The sequence below is a fragment of the Euleptes europaea genome, chromosome 3 (assembly GCF_029931775.1).
Source record: "Euleptes europaea isolate rEulEur1 chromosome 3, rEulEur1.hap1, whole genome shotgun sequence".
Classification (NCBI taxonomy): domain Eukaryota; kingdom Metazoa; phylum Chordata; class Lepidosauria; order Squamata; family Sphaerodactylidae; genus Euleptes; species Euleptes europaea.
This window is the reverse complement of record NC_079314.1, coordinates 101,686,743-101,710,746: the sequence shown is the minus strand read 5'-3', so window position 1 is coordinate 101,710,746 and position 24,004 is coordinate 101,686,743. Positions and strand designations below refer to the sequence as shown.

Sequence of the window (24,004 nt, the reverse complement as noted above, 5' to 3'; positions counted from 1 at the left end):
GTTCCACATCAGAATGATAAATAAATATTCCTCATAAAATGTGGCATTTTCAGAGAGCAATGATTTCTTCTCTTAAGAATTTAAAGCAGCAGATACGACGCATTCCAGTTCTGCCGCATGTGGTTATGTAGCAATGTAGCTTGACTCAAAAGTACAGCAGGCAGAAATGATTTCCATACTTATTTTAAGCACACATTTTCTTAGCCATTTTGGAGATAGAATTGGCACTGAACTGGTGAACAAAAATTACGGTTGTGGCAAATGCTCCCCAGTGAACAGTTTTGACACAAAAATGAAACTTCGGGGACGTCTCCAAAGTTTTCTGTTCCTATCCCCTTAAAGATTACATTTGTTTTCAGCTGTTTGCTGGGAGTTGCAGACCACTTAGCTAGGGATTCGATGCCAGGGTTTTTAAATATATATATATTTATTTAAAATGAACTTTCTTCCAGAGATGTGACCCTGTAGTAGTTCGTATTTAGGTATATGGTACCAGGGTTAGGATTAAAAAGTAAGTTAATATGAAGGGGGGAGGGAATTGCTAAATCTGCAGCCAAATTTTAGGGCTTTATAGAGAATAGAGTTCTGCCTAGATGCCCGCTATTGGTGTGTGGACATAGATTATTGAACGTGAGTGTGTGGAGGGGGTATCCATTCTGTATGTCTGCAGTTCTGCTATGGATGCCAGCTTCCAGGTGGGACCTGGAGATCCCCTGGAATTATAGTTCCTCTCCAGACTGCAGAGATCAGTTCCTTTGGAGAAAATTGATGTTTTGGAGGGTGGACATCATATGGCATTGCACCTCACTGAGATCGCTGTCTGCCCCAGGCTCCATCCCCAAATCACCAGGAGTTTCCCGATCTGGATCTGGCCACCCTTCCATCTCATCCTCCACCAGAGGAGACCTGGCAACCCTAAGTACTGCTAGCCCCCTTGAGAAAAGCACAACCAAAAAAAAAAAAAAATACTGAACAGGGGGACTAGGAATGGGTGAAACTCCCTGATTACAAACCAGAAGAGATTTTGTTTGCATGCATTGCTTTTTGAGTACTCAACAAAATTGTTTTATGTTGGGCTCACACTTAGGGTTGCCAACCTCCAGGTACTGTTATTACACCTGATCTCCAACCAACAGAGATCAGTTCACCTGGAGAAAATGGCTGCTTTGTCAATTGGACTCTATGGCATTGAAGTCCCTCCCCTCCCCAACCCTCGCGCTCCTCAGGCTCTGCTCCAAAACCTCCCACCGGTGGTGAAGAGGGACCCGGAAACCCTACTCACACTTGAAGGGACTTGGCCTGACTATTTTTTTTATTTCACTTTTACTTTGACTCAGAATAAATAATTGTGGCAAATTGTGACAAAAACCCAAGAGGAGAACTGTTGGGTAAATTAGTTGTATTCATAAAACCCTTATTTAACATGGTTGAAAGTTATAATGATAATTCTTTTTAAAAAATTAAACATGCAAATGGAATTATTTCACCGTTATTTACCTAATTTGCTTTTGTAGTCAGCTTGGTCCTATTTGAATAGCCTCACTCTTTCATCTCCATGGCCTCATCACTCACCCCTCATTTGTCTGGTTTCTTGGTCACCCTTGAGTGTGATAGAACGTTGGGCACTGACTTTTTATAATAGGAAGCAAGAAAAGAGAGAGAGGATAGAACTCCACAAGTAAAACCTTGTCATTTGGATGGATTTTAATGAGAAGTATAGTCCCTGGAATGGAGCAATATGAACTACGTTAAGCAAGGCTTAATCTGAGCCAAAGCTTCCGAGGGCTTACTCCTGTCTTCTACTTTCTGGCAGAGGCTGAGCCTTGGGAATAGGGACTGGGCAAGGCTATTTTGTTCTGGATGCCAGGACCCCTTAGGGCTGCTTCCTGACTGAGAGTCTTGTACCTGCCGCTTGCTGATCTAGAGACTGCAGGGAGAAGGTGCAGAAAGCAATCCCACCTCCAATTGTTCTAGCCAATGAGCAAACACACAACTATTATTGATGTGGGTGTAGGGTTGCCAGGTTCCTCTTCGCCACCGGTGGGAGGTTTTTGGGGCGGAGCCTGAGGAGGGCGGGTTTGGGGAGGCTCTTCAATGTCATAGAGTCCAATTTCCAAAGCGGCTATTTTCTCCAGGTGAACTGATATATATCAGCTGGAGGTCAGTTGTAATAGCAGGAGATCTCCAGCTAGTACCTGGAGGTTGGCAACCCTATGTGGGTGCCACATTTTTTCCTCATAACAAGAAAAGAAGTGCCGAGCCTGGCCCAAGCAAATGTGTGTGTGTTAAGTGCTGTCAAGTTGCTTCCGACTCATGGCGACCCTATGAATCAACATCCTCCAAAATGTTCTATCTTTGACAGCCTTGCTCAGGTCTTGCAAATTGAGGGCTCTGGGTTCCTTTATAACAAGCAAATAGTCAGAGAAAAAGATGTAATTTGTTACTCTTCCCTAACTTTTTGTGGTGTTGCCAACAGCAGATCCAAAGCAACTTGGAGACAGAACAATCTTTACTGTGAGTAATTAGGGAACAATATAATAGTATTTGAGTAATTAGGGAACAATATAATAGTATGCAAAATAAGCCGGCCTTGTGATGATTGAGTGAAAAGGTACTCCCTATAGTTCTCAAAATCTTTAACAGGCAAAGGAGAGTAAGTTGCAGAGAGAAGAGATTTATAGCAGAATTTGATAAATGAAAACACTTTCCCTCTTTTCTCTGTGAATGTTGGTTTGGAGATAGAAGCGAGAAGTGTTGCAGCAATTCGGTAACATATGTGTGGCCACAGAATTGACAAGAGCAAACACAAAATCAACCAAGCGGCTAGATGTCTGCCCCTCTGGGAACTTTAACTCTGTCTTCTCTGTGGCTTGACAAGACAAATGACAAGAGTTTGAAAAAACTAAATTTGGCCAATAAAGCTGTACTGTTAAAGGAAAGGAAGGAAAGGGCGGGGACTGGACCTGGCAACCCTAACTATTTTGCAGAGGTTTGCTGCCTCTGAATATGAATATTTAGTCACCATAGCTAGTAGTCACTGATGGACCTGTCTCGCATGCATTTGTCTAATCCCCCATTTCAAAGTCCCTGCCATTAGGAGCAATTCCCATGACAGAACCAGCAACTTTCCATCCCCTACAACTTTGAGAAGTGACACGGACATGTCTATACATTGCTAATTCGCCTACTGTGTTTCTTCACATAGATGCATCCCCAGAACAGAGGGAGGCAGAACTTCTTGTGTGAAGGAAAAACAAATAGGTGAAGCTCTAAGTACTAGTGAGAGGGGTTATGTGACTTCACTCTCTGCTGGACAACTAGCTACATTTCTTGATCGCAGTCTATTTTTCATTCCTTTCTAAAGTTCATCACATCAACCATTCTCACTTGCAGGACAGAATTGGATGTGGCAATGGACAGAGTTACATTTGGCAATCTGAGAAGGTGGATGGGCACAAATAAAAGATGATACTTGAGTACGATTCATGCAGTTCTCATGTTGAAGTGAAGAGTGAGGGACTCTTTTTGAACTAAAGCACAGTACACAGGTAGAGGGGTCTAAATCCCATACTCTCTCGTACCTTACTTGTTTGTACTCTGGTGCTTGAAGTATTTTTCTCCCTCAGGCTCCGAGAGCTAGTAGTGGTTAAGGGTGGGTGACCTTGGGCCAGTCACAAACACTCAGCCTAACCTGTTGAGAGGATTAAAGGGAAGGCAGGAGAATGATGTGAGCCGCTTTGGGGTCCCCATTGAGGAGAAAGGTGGGAGATAAAGTAAATAAGTAAGTAAATAAGTAAGTAAATAAGTAATAACAGAAGTGAACCAGAGTAGAGGATGAGAGGTTGGAAGGCTGAACAAAATGGCAAGTCGTGAGGTGAGACAAAGGTGAAGAAACAATTGGAGCAAGGGAAATAATACTTCAATAAGTTTTGTAACCCCAACACATTTCGCATAAAGCTTCTTCAGGGGGAATCTTTCAGATTCGACTTCAGTGTCCCATGCAATAAAGCAAATGTATTGTAAGGTAAGGCATATAAGAGCCCAGGGTTTTGGCTCCTTTCGCCCATGTGGTCTGTTTTGTTTTAAAACAGACCCCCCCTACCCTGTATTCCTTACATATTTCCTTCATCCCTTATAACATACTTATTCCTTGTTTAGTGGTTCCCAGAAATCTCTCTCTAACTACAACCTCTTTTAGAATACAGTAGTTCCTACAATTTGTTCTATTGTTACACTCCAAAATGTGAAGGCCCTTTAACTCTAATCTCTCAACACACCACATAGCAAATGGCACTTGCACATTAGAAGGTTTTTAAAAACTCTCCTTGGATTCCATCTGCTTTAAAATGTTAGTGGCTTCCCTTTTTCCATGACCACATTCTCCCACCCGCTTCCATTGTACAGAAAGATTCCATGCTGAGAGTCACTTCTATCAAAATCAGCCACGAAAGAAAAATGTATCACACATAACTATGTCTTTGCAAGTGTTTTCAGGTGGTTGATTTGAAGTCACAGGCTCAGGGTGCAAGTGACTGAAAGCAAGTTGCAGGGGAAATAGGGTTGCCAACCTCCAGGTACTAGCTGGAGATCTCCTGCTATTACAAGTGATCTCCAGCCAATAGAGATCAGTTCACCTGGAGAAAATGGCTGCTTTGGCAATTGGACTCTTTGGCATTGAAGTTCCTCCCCTCCCCAAACCCCGCCCTCCTCAGGCTCTGCCCCCAAAACCTCCTGTAGGTGATGAAGAGGGTCCGGGCAACCCTAAGGGAAAACCTTGAGTTTCCAAGTTTCAGGCGTCAGCCATGGCTTTACACATCTTACATGATAGCTTGCAAATGAATGCAGCCCTTCATGTCTTTGTTCAGTTTCAAGTTCAGAGGTTTGTGAGATCATAACAAATACCTCAATATTCTTCTCCATAGTGGTGTAACTTGGACTAAATATCGGGGGGGGGGGGGTTAACTTCACTATCCAGGCCTTAAAGCTGTTTTCTACATTGTGTGTGTAAAGTGCTGTCAAGTCACAGCTGATTTATGGCAACCCAGCAGTGTTTTCAAGGCAAGAGACTTACAGAGGTGGATTGCCATTGCCTGCCTCTGCATAGTGACCCTGGTATTCTTTGCTGGTCTCCCATCCAAGGACTAACCAGGGCTGACCCTTAGGGTTGCCAACCTCCAGGTAATAGCTGGAGATATCCTGCTATTACAACTGACCTCCAGCCGATAGAGATCAGTTCACCTGAGAAAAATGGCTGCTTTGGCAATTGGACTCTTAACCTTGCCCCTTTTAGCATACCTATTGCATTAGATCCATCTCACCTTGCCTGCTTGTTCCTATCCTAGTCTCCTGTCTTTGCTGTCTGGTTTATTGTCCTTCCAACCTGCTTCCTCTATCTGCATTTTCAGTACTCCCTCAAGAAAGGGTCTTAGTAGGGTTGCCAACCTCCAGGTACTAACTGGAGATCTTCTGCTATTACAACTGATCTCCAGCTGACAGAGATCAGTTCACCTGGAGAAAAATGGCTGCTTTGGCAGTTGGACTCTATGGCATTGAAGTGCCTTCCCTCCCCAAACCCTGCCCTACTCAGGCTCCGCCCCAAAAACTTCCCGCCAGTGGCAAAGAGGGACCGGGCAACCCTACCGACCCTGCTTAGCTTCCGAGAGCTGACAAGATCAGGCTAGCGTGGGCCAGCCAGGTCAGGGCATTTTCTGCATTACACAGAATAAATCCAGGATTAAGCCACTTCAAATTGCATAGGGGTGCCATGTGAACATCACCCGCATTTATTAAATGGCATACAGGGATGGGTGCTACTAGACCCAAATCTTTCTCTTCTGCAGACCAGCACTGCTACCCACCTGAAGCGCACAGGGATGATAAATTCATGATGACCCCAGTTCAAAAGTTCAAGTTTCTTTTTTACTTAGAATGAAACTGCAGTGGTCCTTTGTGTCTGATCATATTAAAGATGTGTGACAGAAATGAGGCAATTAAAACTGATAGCATGTAATGTATAAATTGTGTATAGATTATATAAACAATTATTTAAACAATATATGAAGAAGAAACAAGCACAATTCCTGCTCCATTCTCAGTTCAGACACAGGGATTTTCCATAGCAGGGGTATGTGTTTTATAATTAACTAAAGAAAATGAATTAGTCCCATTATTTTTATCATTACTGGGACTAAAGCAAGTTGCAAAAAACTAAGTTGCCTAATTCCCTTCTTACTACAGCCTCTATTACACATATCTTTTTGCACATGCAGATCCTCTTTGGTGTTGTCAAGTGGGCTCTACTCTTTTTTTCAGCAGTGGAGAAGCTGGTTGGATCCAACCCTATATTTGTTGTTTGAGTGACTGGCGCTGTGCTTCAGAGTCAAAGGTGGTAGAAGAGAGAGGCAAGAAATGATGGAACAGATAGGGAACCTTTCCAATCAGCAGAGTAAAACAGGTTTTGCAACAACAACAACAAAAACCCTCTCCTTTTAGGTTTTCTTTCCATGGTGTTTCCACTAATCTTTATTGGTTTGAGGAGACATTTCTTGATACCACAGGAATAATTTTGAGCAGATCAGACGTGGATGAGAGCTAGATTTTACATACTGCCTTTCCAAAATTGTATGGGGGTTCGGTTCTAGGTTTTACCATCTTCCATTTGTGAAATGCTGGAGGATAGCAGTCCAAAATGATAGGAATGATTCTGATAGGCACACATTTTTGCTCCCCAAGCTGTCAGTCATAGTATATTTGACGTCCATGGGTTAAACTTTTAGAAAGGACCTGCTGGAGATTTAAAAAAAATTCATTCACTCACTGTCTTCCACCTCAAGAGCAAACAGAAGCTATTGCTGGTCAAGACCAATTAGTCCTAGTCGGGACTAGTTCATCCATCTGAAAAGGGATGCAATACAGAGATCTCTTTTCAAATGATCTCCCTGTGTATATGTGAGCTGGCACTGACCTTCTTTGCCATGCAGTTTTGGTCAAGGAGACTTAGACTGAAAAGTTAGACCAAATAAGTGAAGACAGCCACGTTTCAGAGCCTAGCTCTGTCAGTGTAAACACAATTGTGTGTGAGAGAGATGTCAAACAAACTACTATTTTATGCCTGTGTTGCATATGTTCTGTATTTAATATGTATAACAAAATCCTTGTTCCCCTAATGATGTCATTGTCACCCTCAATTCATTTTTTTTCTAGTCATCTCTGCAGAATGTCCTACTTTAGGAATTTGACCTATAACCCAAGTGTGTCTCAAGCCCATTTCTACTTCTGGCGAACCTGGCAACACGCTTCCCAAAATAATGAATACTTTTCCTTTCATAATTTCAGTTTCAGGAGACACGCAACTAGGTTAACTTTTCAGCCCATTTTGAAAGGAAGATCCGGTGGTTAAATATGAATGAGGAACGTAGTTGTCCTTTCAGGCCAGATCTTCTTAACAAGAAGTGACTGTGGAGGATTTTACCTCAGCAGGGCTACGGTTTCGTATAATGAATTTTCCTCCCTACATAATAAAAGTAAAAGTAGTTCACAGGACCATTTAAGGACAGGCCCACATGGGGGCTTCTAGCAGTCCCAAATGCATTACCTTCGTAACCAACCTAGATGCACAGAAAGTGGCACAAGGTGGTAAAAAAAAAGATTCCAAACTGAACAAGATTTCCACACTGAACATCTATTGAATCAATGCTATCAGCTGCATTGATCCTTCAGTCCCTGTGGCATATCTGTTCAGCCTGTGATCTGCCAAGCCATCAACAGCTGCTATCCATGGTCAGTTAAGGAAGCTTCCGTATGCGGAAGCAGCAAGTCTTTGAATGAAGAAGCTGAAGAGTTTGGTTTTTATACCCCATTTTTCTTCACCTTAAGGAGCATCAATGACAATCCTTTCCTCTCCCCACAACAGGCACATTGTGAAGTAAGTGGGGCTGAGAGAGTTCTGGGAGAACTGTGACTGGCTCAAGGTCACCCAGCAGGCTTCATGTGGAGGAGTGGGGAATCAAACCCGGTTCTCCAGATTAGAGTCCACTGCTCTTAATAGGGTTGCCAGGTCTCTCTTCGCCACCAGTGGAAGGTTTTTAGGGTGGAGCCTGAGGAGGGAGGGGTTTGGGGAGAGGAGGGACTTCAATGCCATAGAGTCCAATTGCCAAAGCAGCCATTTTCTCCAGCTGAACTCATCTCTATCAGCTGGAGATCAGTTGTAATATCAGGAGATCTCCAGCTAGTACCTGAAGGTTGGCAACCCTAGCTCTTAACCACTATGCCACACTGGCTCTCTACAGTGCTAGGAGGCAGCATCAGGGGAAGGCCTTCGCCCCTATGCCCTGCCAGTTGGCCTGGAGCCCCACTGTTTGGTCTAGATGGACTGCTGGCCTGATCCAGCAAGCTCTTCTTACATTCTTAACCCAAATACAGACTACCATCTGTGTATGGTGGCCCACACGGCTATCGTGCTACATTCAGACACGTAGGCCAAAAGTCTTTTCCTATGTCCTGAGATGAAGATCAATCCAAAGTAGACATAGGTGCCCTGTGGCTAGCAAGACATGGAAATGCTGAACCATCACGTGTGAAACCTGCTCATTAAAAAAGAAAAGAAAAAGAAAGCCTTAACACACACATGCAGACATTCCCTAAATGTCCAGGATCTGTGGTTTTGTGAAAAGGTTCATACCATATATGCAAAAATCCAGGTCCAACCCTGGAATCTCCAGTTAAATCACAGGTCTTCAGCCTCTGAGTTGGGACCCTTGGGTGGTTCACAGACCCCTATAAAGGGATTGTTTTGGCTGCCTTTTGGAAGGACATATTGCTAGTACACATACTTTAAGAGCCAGGGTACCACATCTGCTGCCTCACATGCACACTGAGAGGAGCAACCAAACATTGAGGTGGTCCTTGATTGGTTCCTCCCTAATGTACACCTCCTGGGGGACAGCTTGCATTTCCTTTCCCCAGCTTTCTTGGTCTGCTGTCCATGCCCCTGTCTTGATACTGATGAAGTCATAATTCTGGCTGCCACTTTTGCTGTTACACGATTCTGATAATATGTGCTTTCCTGCTTCATTTTCACACCTCAGTGGGTACCAGATCTGAAAGGGTTCAAGACTACTGACTTGAGGATCCAAGGGAGAAGGTACTGGGAAAGATCTTTCTCTGACTGAAACCTCAGAGACCTTCTGCCAGTCGGAACAGCCAGTAGTGTCAATATTCATATAGCACGGACAGAACTGCTAAAAGAAGGATGAATGGCTGTTATGCCTTATGTGTGGAGTGCGCAACAGCCCCATTGAAACATCTTATTTCTTGGCAGCATTTGCTTTCTGCTCTCGTGAGTGAGCAATTGTGAGGCTGTTCCATTATGTCAGTACATTTCTTCCGTATTACTGTACACAACACAACACAAACAAGGACAGCCAATTATTGATTTTACTAACCTTTACAACATCTCTTGTAAATAAACACAACTAAGAAAGTGCCCAAGGCAGATTGCGTAAAAGGGAAGTGTGTAGGTTTTTTTTTATTATTATTTATTTAATGAAGATGTGCAGGAGATCAGAAACATCCTACAGGCCATTTATGCCTGGCTTTTTTCTTGAGGTCACCTTGCCGACTACTTCGGGGCTTGGTCTTGATTATGCATGCATTTACTGACTGTCAGAGATCACCTTGCACTCCCTTTGAGTTTCCATGCAATTTGCCCACGTTTTCTGGATCCGTGTTTAGCCAGCAACCAGGAAACACGGGCAAAAGTGCGGGGAGAGCGAGGCAACCTCTGATGGTCAGAAAATGCATGCATAATAAAGGCAAAGTCCTGAGGTATTTGGCGGGGGTTACCTCGAGGAAACAGCCATGCATAAATGGCCTCAGTTTTCATGCTACTCTGTTAGTCTTTTAAATAGTAGGAATATCTGCTTAGGAATATTGTCAGATTTTGTATGTATCCTGTTCCAAAATGAAAGTTCTACTGTCTGCTGTGGTTTCTCCCCACTTGAGAAAGAAACTGTAGTCTTCTTGATTTCCGATAATTAATGACAAAATTTGGTAGAAATATCATTATTAATATCAATAACTGCTTTTGTTTCAGTTGCATATGGATCACATGAAATGCCATAAAAGAAGCCAATGAATCGGGTACTCAGGCAACAAAGATTGGGGGGAAATGAAAATATTACAACAGTCTAAAAGATAAAGTGTATAGTTGTAGAACCTTGTCTCTTTCACACAGAGTTCAAGGCTTCTGTAAGAATACTTGGTGAATGATTCCACAGCAAAGCTCCAATGTTGTTAGGCTTGCTAACCATAAATGACAAACTAGTGGTCTAGAGATTGGTGCCACTCTCAGTATTAGTCCAGCTAGGATGTTTTAAAGGTGTAATGAGGTTAAAATACATTTTAATTGCATCCTCAGTCTTTTCATCATAAAGCAGGTAGCAGAAGCTTACTGAGTCATGAGATTTCCATGGAGTTTTAGGGCTTATTATTAATAGTGTAAATATTGTGAAAAAATCTACATGCACAGATACATTGACTAATTTGACAGATTGTATGGGTCCTCGGAAAACATGCAACATTTTTCAATTTATTTTGCATATTTGCCTGAGAGTCATCAAGTGATAAGCCAACATGGGGAAAGAAGTATGTGACAAAGGAGATGGGGGACCAGAAAATCTTGTTATCCAATCCAGTAGCACCTTAAAGATCAACAAGATTTCCAGGTTATGAGCTTTGACTCTCGAAAGCTCATACCCTGAAATCTTGTTGATCTTCAAGGTGCTACTGGACTTGAATCATGCTCTTCTACTGCAGACCAACATGACTACCCTCCAGAAACAACTCTTCTTAGTCAGTGAATCTGATATTACATGTGGGTTCCCACTGTGGGTCCCCATTACAATTCTCACTACCACATTCTGAACCAATAAAGGTTTCCAGACATCATACAAAGGCAACCCCATTTAGAGCATGTTAGCCATAGTCTAACTTATTGCTAGGTGGTCTGCCTCCAACAGCTCGAGAACCAGCCCAAGCTGGGAAAAAGCCCTTCTTTCTCAACAAGGAAAGGCTAGACTGTAGAGACGTTCTTCATCTTTCCAACGAGGAATGGCTAAGGAGTTGGCGGGTTTTTAGTTTAGCAACAGCTGTTCAGCTTGCTGCTCGAGTCAGATCGCAGTGAGGTGAAGGGTCTAAGGTTTGGCTCATTAGTGATTGCAGCTGTCAAAAACTATGCATTTGCCTGTCAAATATGTTCTCTGCATCCTTATTCAAGGATTTCTTCTATCATGTCTATCTTGGCCCCCTGAAGGAAGCGCAGTAATAATCAGGGAACTGGGGCTGGGTTTCTCCATTGTGGAACCAGGGCTGCTTCCACACCAGATATTTCCCACGTTTCAGCTGCCTGACTGGTGCGGTGTTGTTGTTTTATTAAGTTTCCAGATGGCATTTGTCCTCTGTGCACAGACTGTTAACAGCCCATTCTTTTAACACAGGGAAAACTTGCTTTATATTAAACCTGTAAGAATGGTATTTCCTGGGGACAATCAGTTTCTTGTGTTTGAAGGGGAGACAATGCAATTGCAGGACTCCAATGAAGTGCTAGTCAGTTACTCTTCAAATTTGTTGATGACTGCAAGGGGCCAGGCCCCAGCAATAGTCAGCATAACAGAAGAGAATCTCCAGCCTTTCAGAGAGGAGAAGTGATCTTGGAGGCTTTTTAAAAGTTTTAAGTTTTTAACATCTTTTTACGCTGTTAAAAGTATTGTGTTATTCCTACCCAGTGTTACTCATGCTCATTAAAAAACAAACAAACAAGAGAATCACCCACAGCTATTCCTGCCTTTTAGGGAGGGGGAGGGGATAATTGGAAGTGTCTGCAAATACATGAGGTTTTTTTTTAGGAGTTTTAAAAATGTATTGTGTCATTTCTATGCAGCACTGCTTTACCCATGCTCTTCAAAGTAAACAAAAACATTGGGTGGGAATCCTAAGGGTCATGTAAGACCACAGCAGGAGTGGGTCTTCAACCCACATCCGATGTAAAAGGGAAACCACTGCTAGAATGGAGAGAGAACAGAGTACCCTGGGCTGTTGGAATCTCTGTTGCAAGGGTGATTTCACTCAGGATCGCATCAGCAACCAGACTAACAAGAAAAATCACCCTGGTGTGGAAGCAGCTTGGATAAGATCAAATCCATTTTCCCATATCCATTGCAGTTCACCTAAGTGTTCCTTCCGGCAAGCCAAGAAACCTCATCTATATTTAGCCTTATTCTTTTAAGTAGTTATTTCAGCTAAACATGTTAGCTCATTCAGCTGTTGGAAAAGTCTGCCATTCTGTGCCAATACCTTATACTAAAAGAAGAAATACCTGTCAGCTTGAGTCAGCATTTCCAATGTGCTTCTGCCTTTCCTGCTTTCAGAGCGCACCCCCTGCAGCTTCCCAGGTACCTGACATATTAAAGACGCGATCAAATTTCTCATCTCTGCTAGTTCAGCTAGAAAATCCTCATTTCAACTGTGAGTCTCCCTTGTGTGACTCAAAACCAAGCGTTTTTATTTGTGTGTCATTATTTGTTTTCTTACAGCAAATACTTCTCACAAAATGTTTGCATTTTTAAACTTTCTTTTGTCCGTCAGTTGCATATCAATGGTGTATGATGTGTAAATGGCATAATAGAAATAACGAAAATAGGCAAAGCAAAAAAAAAATGCAACAACATATGAACACACATACACAATAATATGAAAAACATATAGTCTTACCTTATTATATGATATCTTTCTTACTGCTATTCTGTTCCTCCAATGGGAGCGGGGAGCTAGGACTGGCCTTTTGCTTTGGGGAAGAAGCTCTTTGGGGAAGATGCAAGCATGTGTAAGTCTGCCACTTCCCCAGAAACTTGTCAGAATTTTTTTAATGGCTGTCAGGCCAACAGCATGACATCCTGGAAGTGATGATATCCTGGAAGTGATATCAGTCATTTCTAGAAATCACTGGGAACTCCATGGTTTCCTAGAGAGGTGTGGCATCACTTTCTGGTTTCCCCCAGAAGTTATATCATGCCATCACCTATGGCCACCCTCCCATGTCCCCATACCCCTGGGTCTCTTGCTGGTTGCCTGGAAACACACACAGGGATACCATGACATCCACAGGCACCATGCTGGGGTTCACTGGTATAGATAATCAATTCAAAGAGGAAGGAACATCTGGGCTCAGGTTAGGAACCTCAGCTGAGGTTGCCAACTCAGGCTTGGGAGGACAGAGTTTGGGGAGGAGAGAGGTCTCAGCAAGGATGTGATGTCAGTCTAGAGGACTTCTGTTTCTCCTAGACACTATGGTATACTATAGGGCACAGCCTCCAGAGAGGCCATTTCTTCCTTTGGGCCTGATCTGTAGCTTGAAGATCAGCTGAAATTCCAGGAACATTCCAGGCCTTACCTGGACTATTGGTAACCCTAACCCCCAACCAATAGGAGAGTTTTAAATGGCAAGCTGGACTGTGATGCCTAATCAGCACAGCTGCTGCCCACACAGAAAACAGAGTGGCTGTTTATGCCATGAGGTGGTACTGTCGAATTCTCCCAGTTTGTCAAATGGCTCCTGCCTGTTATGCAAATACCAACCCTTTTTGATACACATTCCTACCATTTGGTGGGCACTCTCATTACTATAAGAATAAACAACATATTGTCAGACTGGCTATGTTGAAATTACCCTTAGTGGCAGATTTGATTTACAGTCGTTGATGCCTAAGTCATTATATTAACCAGTCACCGACAATTAGAACAGCAGTGAGCAAGCTGTAATTAAGCGGTGTGCAATTCCCCAGGCCCCATAGCTGGAACAAGGGCGGAAAGCGCTGGCACAAGCAGGCAAACAGCTATCCATTAATGTATTGGCTCCTGCTGCTCTTAGGGGAATATTTTTATTTGGCATTCTTTCTCTTCTCACCAGAGGCATGATATGCATTTGGTCAGCTAATGCTATACAACTGTGAATCATCATTTGCTGCTTCAACCCATGGACAAAAGTTTGATTGGCTGCTGTGCTCTCACGAAACCCTGCCAGTTGACAGTGCCAGTCAAAAAAAAAATATGTCAGGGTCACAAATAGGGTTGCCAACCTCCAGCCGGTTTAATTCTCCTTAAGAGGTGGGAGAAATCGGCACATAAAAACCAACTCTTATTATTATTATTTTTTTACTCAGTCTCACCCAATCCCCCCCTGACTGCAGCCCCTGTTGCACATGTATTTTGTCCGTGCACATCCCATGATTCCCAGCATAGCCATTTTGGTTGTCAAAGGAGACCCTCCCTTCCTTTTTTCAACGGTGGAGAAGCTGCTTGGATCCAACCCTGCATCTGTAAAATTTTGCTTTATTTACAAATAAAAAGTGTGTATTTTACAGGACAATTTGGTGTGAGAAAGAAAAGGGAATGAAAACAAAAGCATCACAGGTTGGATTGTCACAAAGAAGACAATCAAAATGGCGCATTGTCCAGGCTAAAGCAGCAGGGATGAGAAATTAGCAGTCACCTCTAGTGTTTTTGTTCTGAGGCTAGCATCAGGCTAGCATCAGACTGCAAAAGACCCAGACATGTAGGAAACGTTGGGAAATGGCTATGCTCAGGATACAAAAAAATACGAATACAGTGGAAAGGGGATGTACTTAACAGTGCTAAGAAATTCTGCGATACTTTTAGATTCCATTAAAATTACTCAAATGAATCACTGATAGAGGAACCTCAAAGTCTCTTCAAATTTTGCTTGACTTGAAGTTCCAGTGGCATCTGTCTAGTGAACGTATCTTGAAGAATCCACTGAGATGGAAGAATATTTGTCAACTGTGATCTCGGGAAAACTCAAGAGAAATTATAAATGAAATAAAGGCAAGGTTTCCTCTCTCAGAAATGCTCAGATCAGGCATTAAAGCTATGGACTTTAAAACATTATTGATCCATGCCATGGAAATTTCTAATCCTTTATGAACCTTGTTCTGGAATCAGTTTATAACAAACAGAACTCCAAAGGCAAACCAACAAATATTTTTTCACTGTCTGCCAGCCAACACTGAGCAGCCCTAATAGCCTAGCCTAGCCTTATCTTGTCAGAGTTCAGTAGCTAAGCAGGATCAGCCATGGTTAGTACTTGGATGAGAGACCACCAAAGATGACTGGGGCTGCTAGGCAGAGGAAGGTAATCACAAACCACATCTGCTCATCTCTTGCCTTGAAAACCCTGTGAGGTGGAAGTCCATGGGGGTCAAATAGTCCATCACAGGAATAAAAGTTGTGTTTTCTAAAAGCGGCCTGCAACACCAGGAGGCAGACAGTGGCTCCTTCAGAATACTCACCAGGCTGAATCTTGTACTGGACCACAGCCTCAGTATCATGGGGGTAGATCCAACCATCCTCTAAGGAGCCTCCTTCCAGTTTAAGAGTGCAATCCTGAAGGGGGGGGCTGAATCGGCATAGAAGCCGATATGACCCCGCGCTGACAGAAGTGTCCATTTATCCTAGGACAAGGGGCACTTACACTGGCATGGGGGGGCAAGGCATAACTTGTTGGATTGTGGGTGGACCGTGGCAGAATCTGGTGATGTCAAGGTAGAACTTGTTGCTTTACTGATGGAGCCTGGCAGAATCTGGTGAATCCTGGGTGGTACTGGGTATTATCTTGAGACTACTGGATTTGCAGACACCCAACACAGTTTCAGGACCCAGAATAGGGAACTGCTGACTTTTTGGCCACTTCAGATCAAATAAAGTATTTCCAGAACAAGACTAGTCTTGCTGTGCAACATTTGGTGGAGGGTGAGCACAAACTGCATGGTAGGAAACAAGTATATACATACCATTTGACTTGCCTTCAAAAGATTGGGCACTTCATTAAAAATTTTTAGCTTGTATTAAACATTAATAGGGGAAATAAGATATTTTTGTAGCTGTTCTGCATAATAAGCATTTAACCTTTCTGATATTTAGCTCATCTTTTAATACACTGAACAGAAAAATCTGGGACGGAGCTTGTTTCCGTTGGAAGACGCGAAGACAAAACATCATACATTTTTATAGCTGGGGTGCCTCGTTTAAAAAATGTGGCTCCATTCTCCACTACCCTACTGCAATTCTTTTCATACTTTCAGAAATCTGTTACAGGATTTTCCCTTCTTCCTTTGGGTACTATCTCTTATATCCTCGCTCTCTCCCTTTTTGCCCTTTTCTTCCAATAAGCAGCACAATAATTAGAACGAACGGAAGGGGGAACGAGATACAAGCTTATCAAATCATGCACGGTTTGGATAGAATCAATAGATTTTTCTCCATCTTGCAGGGTACTTAAATGTAAAGGTGAAAGCCCTCCTTCAAGGGTGCATAGTTAACTGGTGGAACTCACCACCACCACAGCATGCAGAGAGGACCACTCTTTTCTAAGGCTTTAAAAGGGGACTGTACAAATTGTTTTCTGTTGCTTCAGAAGGTTGGACCAGAACCAACAGGCTGGAATTAAATCAAAAGAGTTTCCGTCTGGACATTAGGAAGAATTTTCTAACAGTTAGAGCAGTTCCTCAGTTCTTCAGGCTTCCTTGGGAGGTGGTAAGCACTCCTTCCCTGGAGGTTTTAAAGAAGAAACTAGATGGCCATCTGTCAGCAGTGCTGATTCTATGACCTTAGGCAGAGGGAGGGCACCTTGGCCATCTTCTGGGCATGGGGTTTGGGTTACTGGGGGTGTGGGGGGGGGAAGTAGTTTGGAATTTCCTGCATTGTGCAGGGGGCTGGACTGGATGACTCTGGTGGTCCCTTCCAACTCTATGATTCTATTATTCTAAATCCCTTGATGGCTCAATGGAACCTACATTCTCAGAGTCCACGTGTCTCTGAATGCTAGTTGTTGGGGGCAATGCAAGGAGAAACCTTTGACCCCTGCATCCTGCTTGCATGTCCTTGTATGTATTTGAAGGCATCTGGTTGTCCATGGTGGGGAACAGGATGTTGATGGATCACTGTCCTGAGGGAGCAGAGTTCTTGTTATGTTTTCTCCTGCTTTGAAAATAATTGAATCCTTGAAAAATGGACGGTTCATATTGTGAAATGCAGAATATGTGTGTCATCAAATAGAAGGAAAAGTCACACTCCTGGTATGTAAAGTCTCTTTATGAACCTTGCTGTGTTTGTATCAAGATAGACGTGCATTTTCCCCCTCTGATTGTGTCACATACCAGGACTGGAGAGGGGGTGAAATGTTTTAAAGAATGGATGCCTCGTGGAAATTTTTTGAAAAACATTCTCATTGGAAATGTTTTTACTGCTAAGGAATCCCTGTGCAGCACTGCTGTATAAAAGAGCCTGTCTTCCTTTAATAGTGACAAGCTGACATATATTAATTAAGTTATTTATTTGATTGTTTACAGTCCACGTTTCTCACTGAGACTCAAGGCGGATTACGCAGTGTAAAACAATACAATAAAATAGCATGAGACATCTAACAAGCAGTGTACTAGGCCTGATTGTCTCATCGTGGGGTTTTCAAGGGTTGGTCAGAAGTAGTTTGGCCATTGCCTTCTTCTGCGCAGTACTAACCAGGGTTAGCTGAGGTGGCACTGTGGTTGTCTACGAAAGATCTTCCACCAGTGTCACCTTCTGCTACTGCTGCTGCCCGGTAGCTACCCTTCAAGGATTCCTCTGCCCCCCCACCATTGGAATTGCCTGTTCTGTTCTGTTGATGTGGCCGTTGATTTCTGAAAAGTATGGGCACATCTTAGCCTGGTGTCTCAGCTGTGAGCATTCCGCCTTGAGGGATGCTGCTAGGAGTTTAGCCTCTTGTCAGAGTCTAGACCCCTTACAGCATTGCTCCCAGCTTCTCTGACACACACAAACTCCCTCGCCATATTAAGGTGTGCATCCAAAAGGGAGGCAGTAGGTCTACAATTACAAAAATCAGAAGCAATGCAAAAAAGTATCAGGCTTGATACATCCAAGAATACAGAAAATGGAATTACAAAGTAGAAAACAATGCAATAAGAAACAGGATAAGACACACAACAAATAGATAATATACAGCATACACATATATTCCTGATAGCCCACTTACTTTTGTGAAAACATGCTTCTGAACATTACTGTTTTATATAACTGGTAAAGTATAGTATTTCCCTACTGGGAACAGGCTTAGGTGTTCTTTTATTCCTCATATTCAGCTTTTCAAAGGCACAATTCCGTCTGTATGTAAAAATGGGGGGGATAGCAACTCTACTGGGAACAGCTCATAAGTAATATATATGCAAAGCCTACCTAATTCCATGGCATTGTATTGATTCAAAGGAATGAAGTAAAGCATAATATATAACCACAGGGCAAAAAGTATGTGCTTGCTTGTCACTGGAATATCAAATGCAGATTGTAGGTTTAATTTTTCTTTGACTAATCGATTGATGGCTCATTGGCCAACACAGGAAACAGCATTTTGAAAAATGAATGGGGAAGCAAATAATGGGGGAATACACAATGCTCCAAAGTCAACAATCATGATTCAAAAGAAACTGATGTAATGGGAATAGAATGTAATAGGAACAAGCATAACTCAGTGGTGAAGCACATGCTTTGCATTTAGATGATTCTGGGTCCACTTCCAGATGTCTCCAATGAAAAGAATCTTTGATAGCAGTGCTGCAAAGTCCTTGGAGAGTCACTGCAGGACTAGATGGTCCTATGGGTTGACACAGTATAAGGCAATACATATATTCAGTTCTCAGAATAAAAGTTTAGATTTTCAGTGCATGAACATTCATTAGTAAATGATGCTGCACAATTACTGCAAATTGCCTTGCAGTTGTGACTAGGGGTGTGTCCTTGGATATATCTGGTCAGAAAATATAACCAGAAAAGACTATATTGGTATTTTTCAGGTATATTCTGGATCCAGATACACACTAGAGCATCCCAGCCAATACCAGTATTCCAATTCAGAATATTTCTAGAAATATTCAGGAATATTTGGAGCCAGCATTTTAAAGGACCAAACTTGGGGGAAGGGGGGTGTTCATGGGTTTATTTATTTATTTAAAACATTTATTGGCTGGAGTGGGGAGGGAAGTGGCTCTCACAAGCAAATGGGATCACACATTAGGGGTGCTAGCCATGTTGGTTTTACTGAGATTCTCTGGTGTGAAATGGTTTGTGTTGGATTTATAGCCATATTAACCTTTGGTCTACGTGGCTTCTTTGGTTTTTGGATTCTCTGGTTTGACATTGGTGATGTTGAGCTTGTCACATTGACCTGTGGTTCTGCTGGGCTTCTCTGGTTTGATATTGGTTCTGTTGGGCTTGTTGTTTCTGTCTGCATTGGGAGGCTTTTTGCCAGTGGTTGCTTGCTCTTGAGAGTTTGACTATTCTTTGCTCTGGAGAAAGCATGGAATCTTTTTCCTCTGTGGGAAATAATGGAAGATGGCTGGTGCCAGTTTTTCCAGGGGCCCATAGAAGTGGATCCTTTGGTCCAGTTTCACTTGAACTTGGGGACTCTTTAGTGGACATGCAGCAGTAACTCAGCTGCAATTTGGGCATCATTTGCTTGAAAAATAGCCCCTCCAGCCTCCCTATAGAGAATAACAAACTTGAATAATTTCAGAATCCTAGTGGAGGAAAAGAATCCCAATAGAAAACCGTTATATGGGACCCAAATAGCTCAGAATGCCAATAATTATGCTTTCCTTGAAATCCAGATCTGAAAAATAGTGATTTTTTTTTTCTGGTACACATCCCTTTTTGAGATGTTAGTGTGAGTGCCATGTCATAGACATGTCAACAAAATTAAATGAAACTGATAATCATAGGAAGAAAACAGTGCAGCCATATAGATCAGGGTACCCAGCTTATTGAATCTATGGACACAATTTGGAATTTTGAGAATGGGTAGTAGGACACATAATGACTATTGTGGGAGGCAGGACCAGCCACAAAATGAACTTCATCTGTTATATATACACCTTTTCTTGGGTCCCATTTGCCAGAATGATTCAAGTAAATGATTCAAAGTCTTTTTTTTCTCTCTCTTTCCTCTACAGGTTTAAGAGCTATTTGTTCACCAGCTTACTAGACATAAACATGAATAACTCAACGAACGTAAGCTCTTTGGAGGACATGATGGCCCTTGGAAGTCCTTATAAAACTGTTGAAGTAGTCTTCATCGTCATAGTGGCTGGATCCCTCAGCTTAGTGACCATCATTGGGAACATCCTGGTTATGGTATCTATTAAAGTCAACCGGCACCTGCAGACAGTCAACAATTATTTTCTTTTCAGTTTGGCATGCGCTGACTTGATCATTGGAGTCTTTTCCATGAATCTGTACACTCTTTACACTGTGATTGGCTACTGGCCTTTGGGCCCTGTCGTTTGTGACTTGTGGCTGGCTCTTGACTACGTAGTCAGCAATGCCTCTGTCATGAACCTTCTCATTATCAGCTTTGACAGATATTTTTGTGTCACCAAACCTCTGTCATACCCTGTCAAGCGGACCACTAAGATGGCAGGAGTGATGATTGCAGTGGCGTGGGTCCTCTCTTTCATCTTGTGGGCACCCGCGATTCTCTTTTGGCAGTTCATTGTAGGGGAAAGGACTGTTCCCGATGGGGAATGCTACATCCAGTTCCTGTCCAATGCAGCTGTCACCTTTGGCACGGCTATTGCAGCTTTCTATCTACCAGTTGGCATTATGAGTGTTCTCTATTGGCAAATATCACGGGCCAGTAAGAGCAGGATTAAAAAAGACAAGAAGGGGGGTGGGCAAAACAAAGAACCAGTTTCTCCAAATCTGGTCCAAGGTAAAATAGTGAAACCAAACAATAACAACATCCCAACAACTGAAGATGGGATAGAACATAGCAAAATTCAGAATGGTAAAGCCACTGGGGAATCAGTTGTGGAAAATTGTGTTCCTGCAGAGGAGAAGGAGAGCTCAAACGACTCCACTTCTGTCAGTGCTGTAGCTTCCAACATGAAAGAGGATGAAGCCATCAAAGATGACACCAGGGCTTCCGTCTCCCAAGTCAATGCCAAAGTGGAAAACTCCAAACTGACATGCATCAGGATACTCACAAAGTCCCCAAAAGATGACTGTGAGAGCTCCGCCAACACCACCGTGGAACTTGTAGGCAGTGATGGCCAGAACGGAGACGAGAAGCAGAACATTGTTGCCCGGAAGATTGTCAAGATGACTAAGCAGCCGGCCAAAAAGAAAACACCTCCTTCCAGAGAGAAAAAAGTGACCAGGACTATCTTGGCAATTCTCCTGGCCTTCATCATTACCTGGACTCCATATAACGTCATGGTACTCATCAACAGCTTCTGTGCGTCGTGTATCCCCAACACAGTATGGACGATTGGTTACTGGCTGTGCTACATCAACAGCACCATCAATCCTGCTTGCTATGCGCTCTGCAACGCTACCTTCAAGAAAACCTTTAAGCACCTCCTTATGTGTCATTACAAGAACATAGGAGCCACAAGGTAAAGACCATAATAAGGGGGAAGGAGGTTCCAAGTGTGATAAAACAATGCCGTAGCACTTTATGCTCTCGTGTGACATCAAGAAGCGTAAAGGAGATGCTGACCGAGCGTATGCACTCCATCTCCAACACCTGCACTTAAAAGTTCACGTCATCAGGAGGCTAGAAAGGGCTGATGGGCCACCTGAAGACAGGACCTTGAGGCAACACTCCCTGCTCTCCAAATAGTAATCATGCAGAAGGGCTTTTGACTCCATTCTTCTCGGGGCACAATCCCTGGGAAGTTCTCCTGTGCAAGTGGGAAAGGGGAGCAGCACAAGATCATTGATCAATGAGGCTTGCACAGGAGAACTCTGCAGGCGCTGTGGCCTCTGTCACTTTTTTGGGTATAACTGTGGCCAGTTTGTCTGTGTGTGTCTGTTCATTCGAATAACCTACATGGAAAGGGTAAATGATAGGAAGAGAAAGACATGGAACTAGCCAGTTAAGTTGATTGTTTCCATAATTTGATGCTGAGGATCCTACTATTTATCTTTACCTTGCTCATGTTTGTATGATCTGCATTAAAAAAAGTAGTACTGTACCTCATGCAGGGCCAAACCAACCAAACGTTTAAGCAATTTTTGTTGGGCAAGGTGTACACTCTCTCTGTTTGAAATCATTGGGATTTTAACATGCCAGAATTTGACTGGATTGCACCCGTTCATAAGCAATGATCATTTAAAGTGATTTGCCATGGTCATCTGTTCTTCCTTTTTGTCGAGGTCGAGTTTTGCATAACACTTATAGCCATCTCGGTCAACTAAAGATATTGTTTGGTACACCCGAAGGGGTTATCCTTGGGATCCAAAGTTTTGGAGGAGTTAAAACTGGCCATTTATGCAGGGTCAATTTTTATGTTCGCTCAAAGCGGTTTTTTTTAATGTGACCTTTAAAATGCTTATTCATGGTCCCAATGCAAAAGGAGAAATTCCACACACACACCACTCACCTGCTCCTTTGTTACTTCCATTAGCAACCTCTGTTTGCATAGCTAACGCACGGCTGTGAATTTTGCATACTTCCTTGAGGGGATTCTTCACGGCGGGGGCAGAGCAAACACAAAAGGTCGTGTTAAAGGGGCTCTTAAGAAATGTGAAGCAGGTACCGGTATGCGCCGGCTTTGCAGTCACTTCCTGAATGACGGTTCAGTGTGAAAAACTAAAAAAAAAAATTGTGGGGCACTTCAGCCTGGAACGCGCTGCTAATTACCAAGCATAAATGGCCACTGAGTTGTAACTCTTACTATACCAGTTATTCAATGTGTGTGGGGTACATATCTACAGCAGCAGTCAAAATTCTGGCATTGCACCGATATTCTAGAACAATTTGATTATGCAGACATTTATGATTAAGGTATTGCTTTGGTTATTTATCCCTTATGTTACTATATCAAACCCTGACATAGGACTTCGAGGCTGCATCCTAGAAATTCCCTTTGTATTCCTGGCAGCCTGCTGGTAAATTTGGTAGCCTGAAGTCTGGGATTCAATTCAAATGAATCTGGTGAATATCTGATCACACACTGATTTTAGAATCTGCCACATCTCCCGCCATGTTTGCTCTCAGCAATAATTAGATCCACAATGTGTCAGCTTCAGGATAACAAATGTCCTCTGTTGAGTTTTATCTATGCTAGTAATTATCCTTGTATAGATATTTTTTTTGTACATGGAGAAAGAATTCTCAGTGGATTTTGCTTTCCAAAGGATACTTTGAGAAGAGTCCTTCTCATTGGTGTTCTCGTGTGTGATCCAAACATTCCACTGCTTGCAATGAACAGTTCTATTACCTATTTCGGGTCTCAACTACACGTAATGCCAGAAGTCCTGTAACTGGAGTTCCCAGCATTGTTTTCTTGAAAAATCAGGCATCTGGGAGGGCTGGGACTGGGACCACCATGTGAGGACTTTAAGCCCCCCACATTGTGGTGTAGTGGTTAAGAGTGGTGGTTTGGAGCGGTGGAGTCTGATCTGGAGGACTGGATTTGATTCCCCACTCCACCACATGAGCGGCGGAGGTTAATCTGGTGAACTGGATTTGTTTCCCCACTTCTACACATGAAGCCAGCTGGGTGACCTTGGGCAAGTCATACTCTCTCAGCCTCACCTACCTCACCGGGTGTCTGTTGTGGGGAGGGGAGGGGAAGGTGATTGTAAGCCGGTTTGAGTCTCCCTTAAGTGATAGAGAAAGTCGGCATATAAAAACCAACAACTCCTCCTCCTCCTTCTTTTTCTTCCTCTTCCTCTTCTTCTCTTCCTCCTCTGACCTGAAGCAGCCCTCGAAAGCTACTATTTGCCCAAATGAACATACAGGTATCTGTATCAGTATCTTTATGTTTCTCTGACAGGCTAGCTCCCTGGGGCTGTTTCAGGTTGGAAAAATGGCATTGAGGACAGGCTTAAACCTCTCCCCTTCCACACACAACTGCAATCCCAGTCTGTATCAAGCCCC

The 24,004-nt window shown here is 43.0% G+C and overlaps 1 protein-coding gene across 1 annotated transcript in view; it reads left to right on the top strand.

Annotated features, from left to right (window-relative positions):
- The window catches only part of CHRM2 (cholinergic receptor muscarinic 2), a 134,825-nt gene extending 112,915 nt beyond the window's left edge, over positions 1–21,910 (top strand). The window contains exon 2 of the mRNA XM_056846831.1: positions 20,070–21,910. Within this exon, the coding sequence (XP_056702809.1) occupies positions 20,110–21,516 (1,407 nt within the window). The 5' untranslated portion in view covers positions 20,070–20,109 and the 3' untranslated portion in view covers positions 21,517–21,910. The remainder of the gene's footprint in view (positions 1–20,069) is intronic.
- Positions 21,911–24,004: the final 2,094 nt, after the last annotated feature.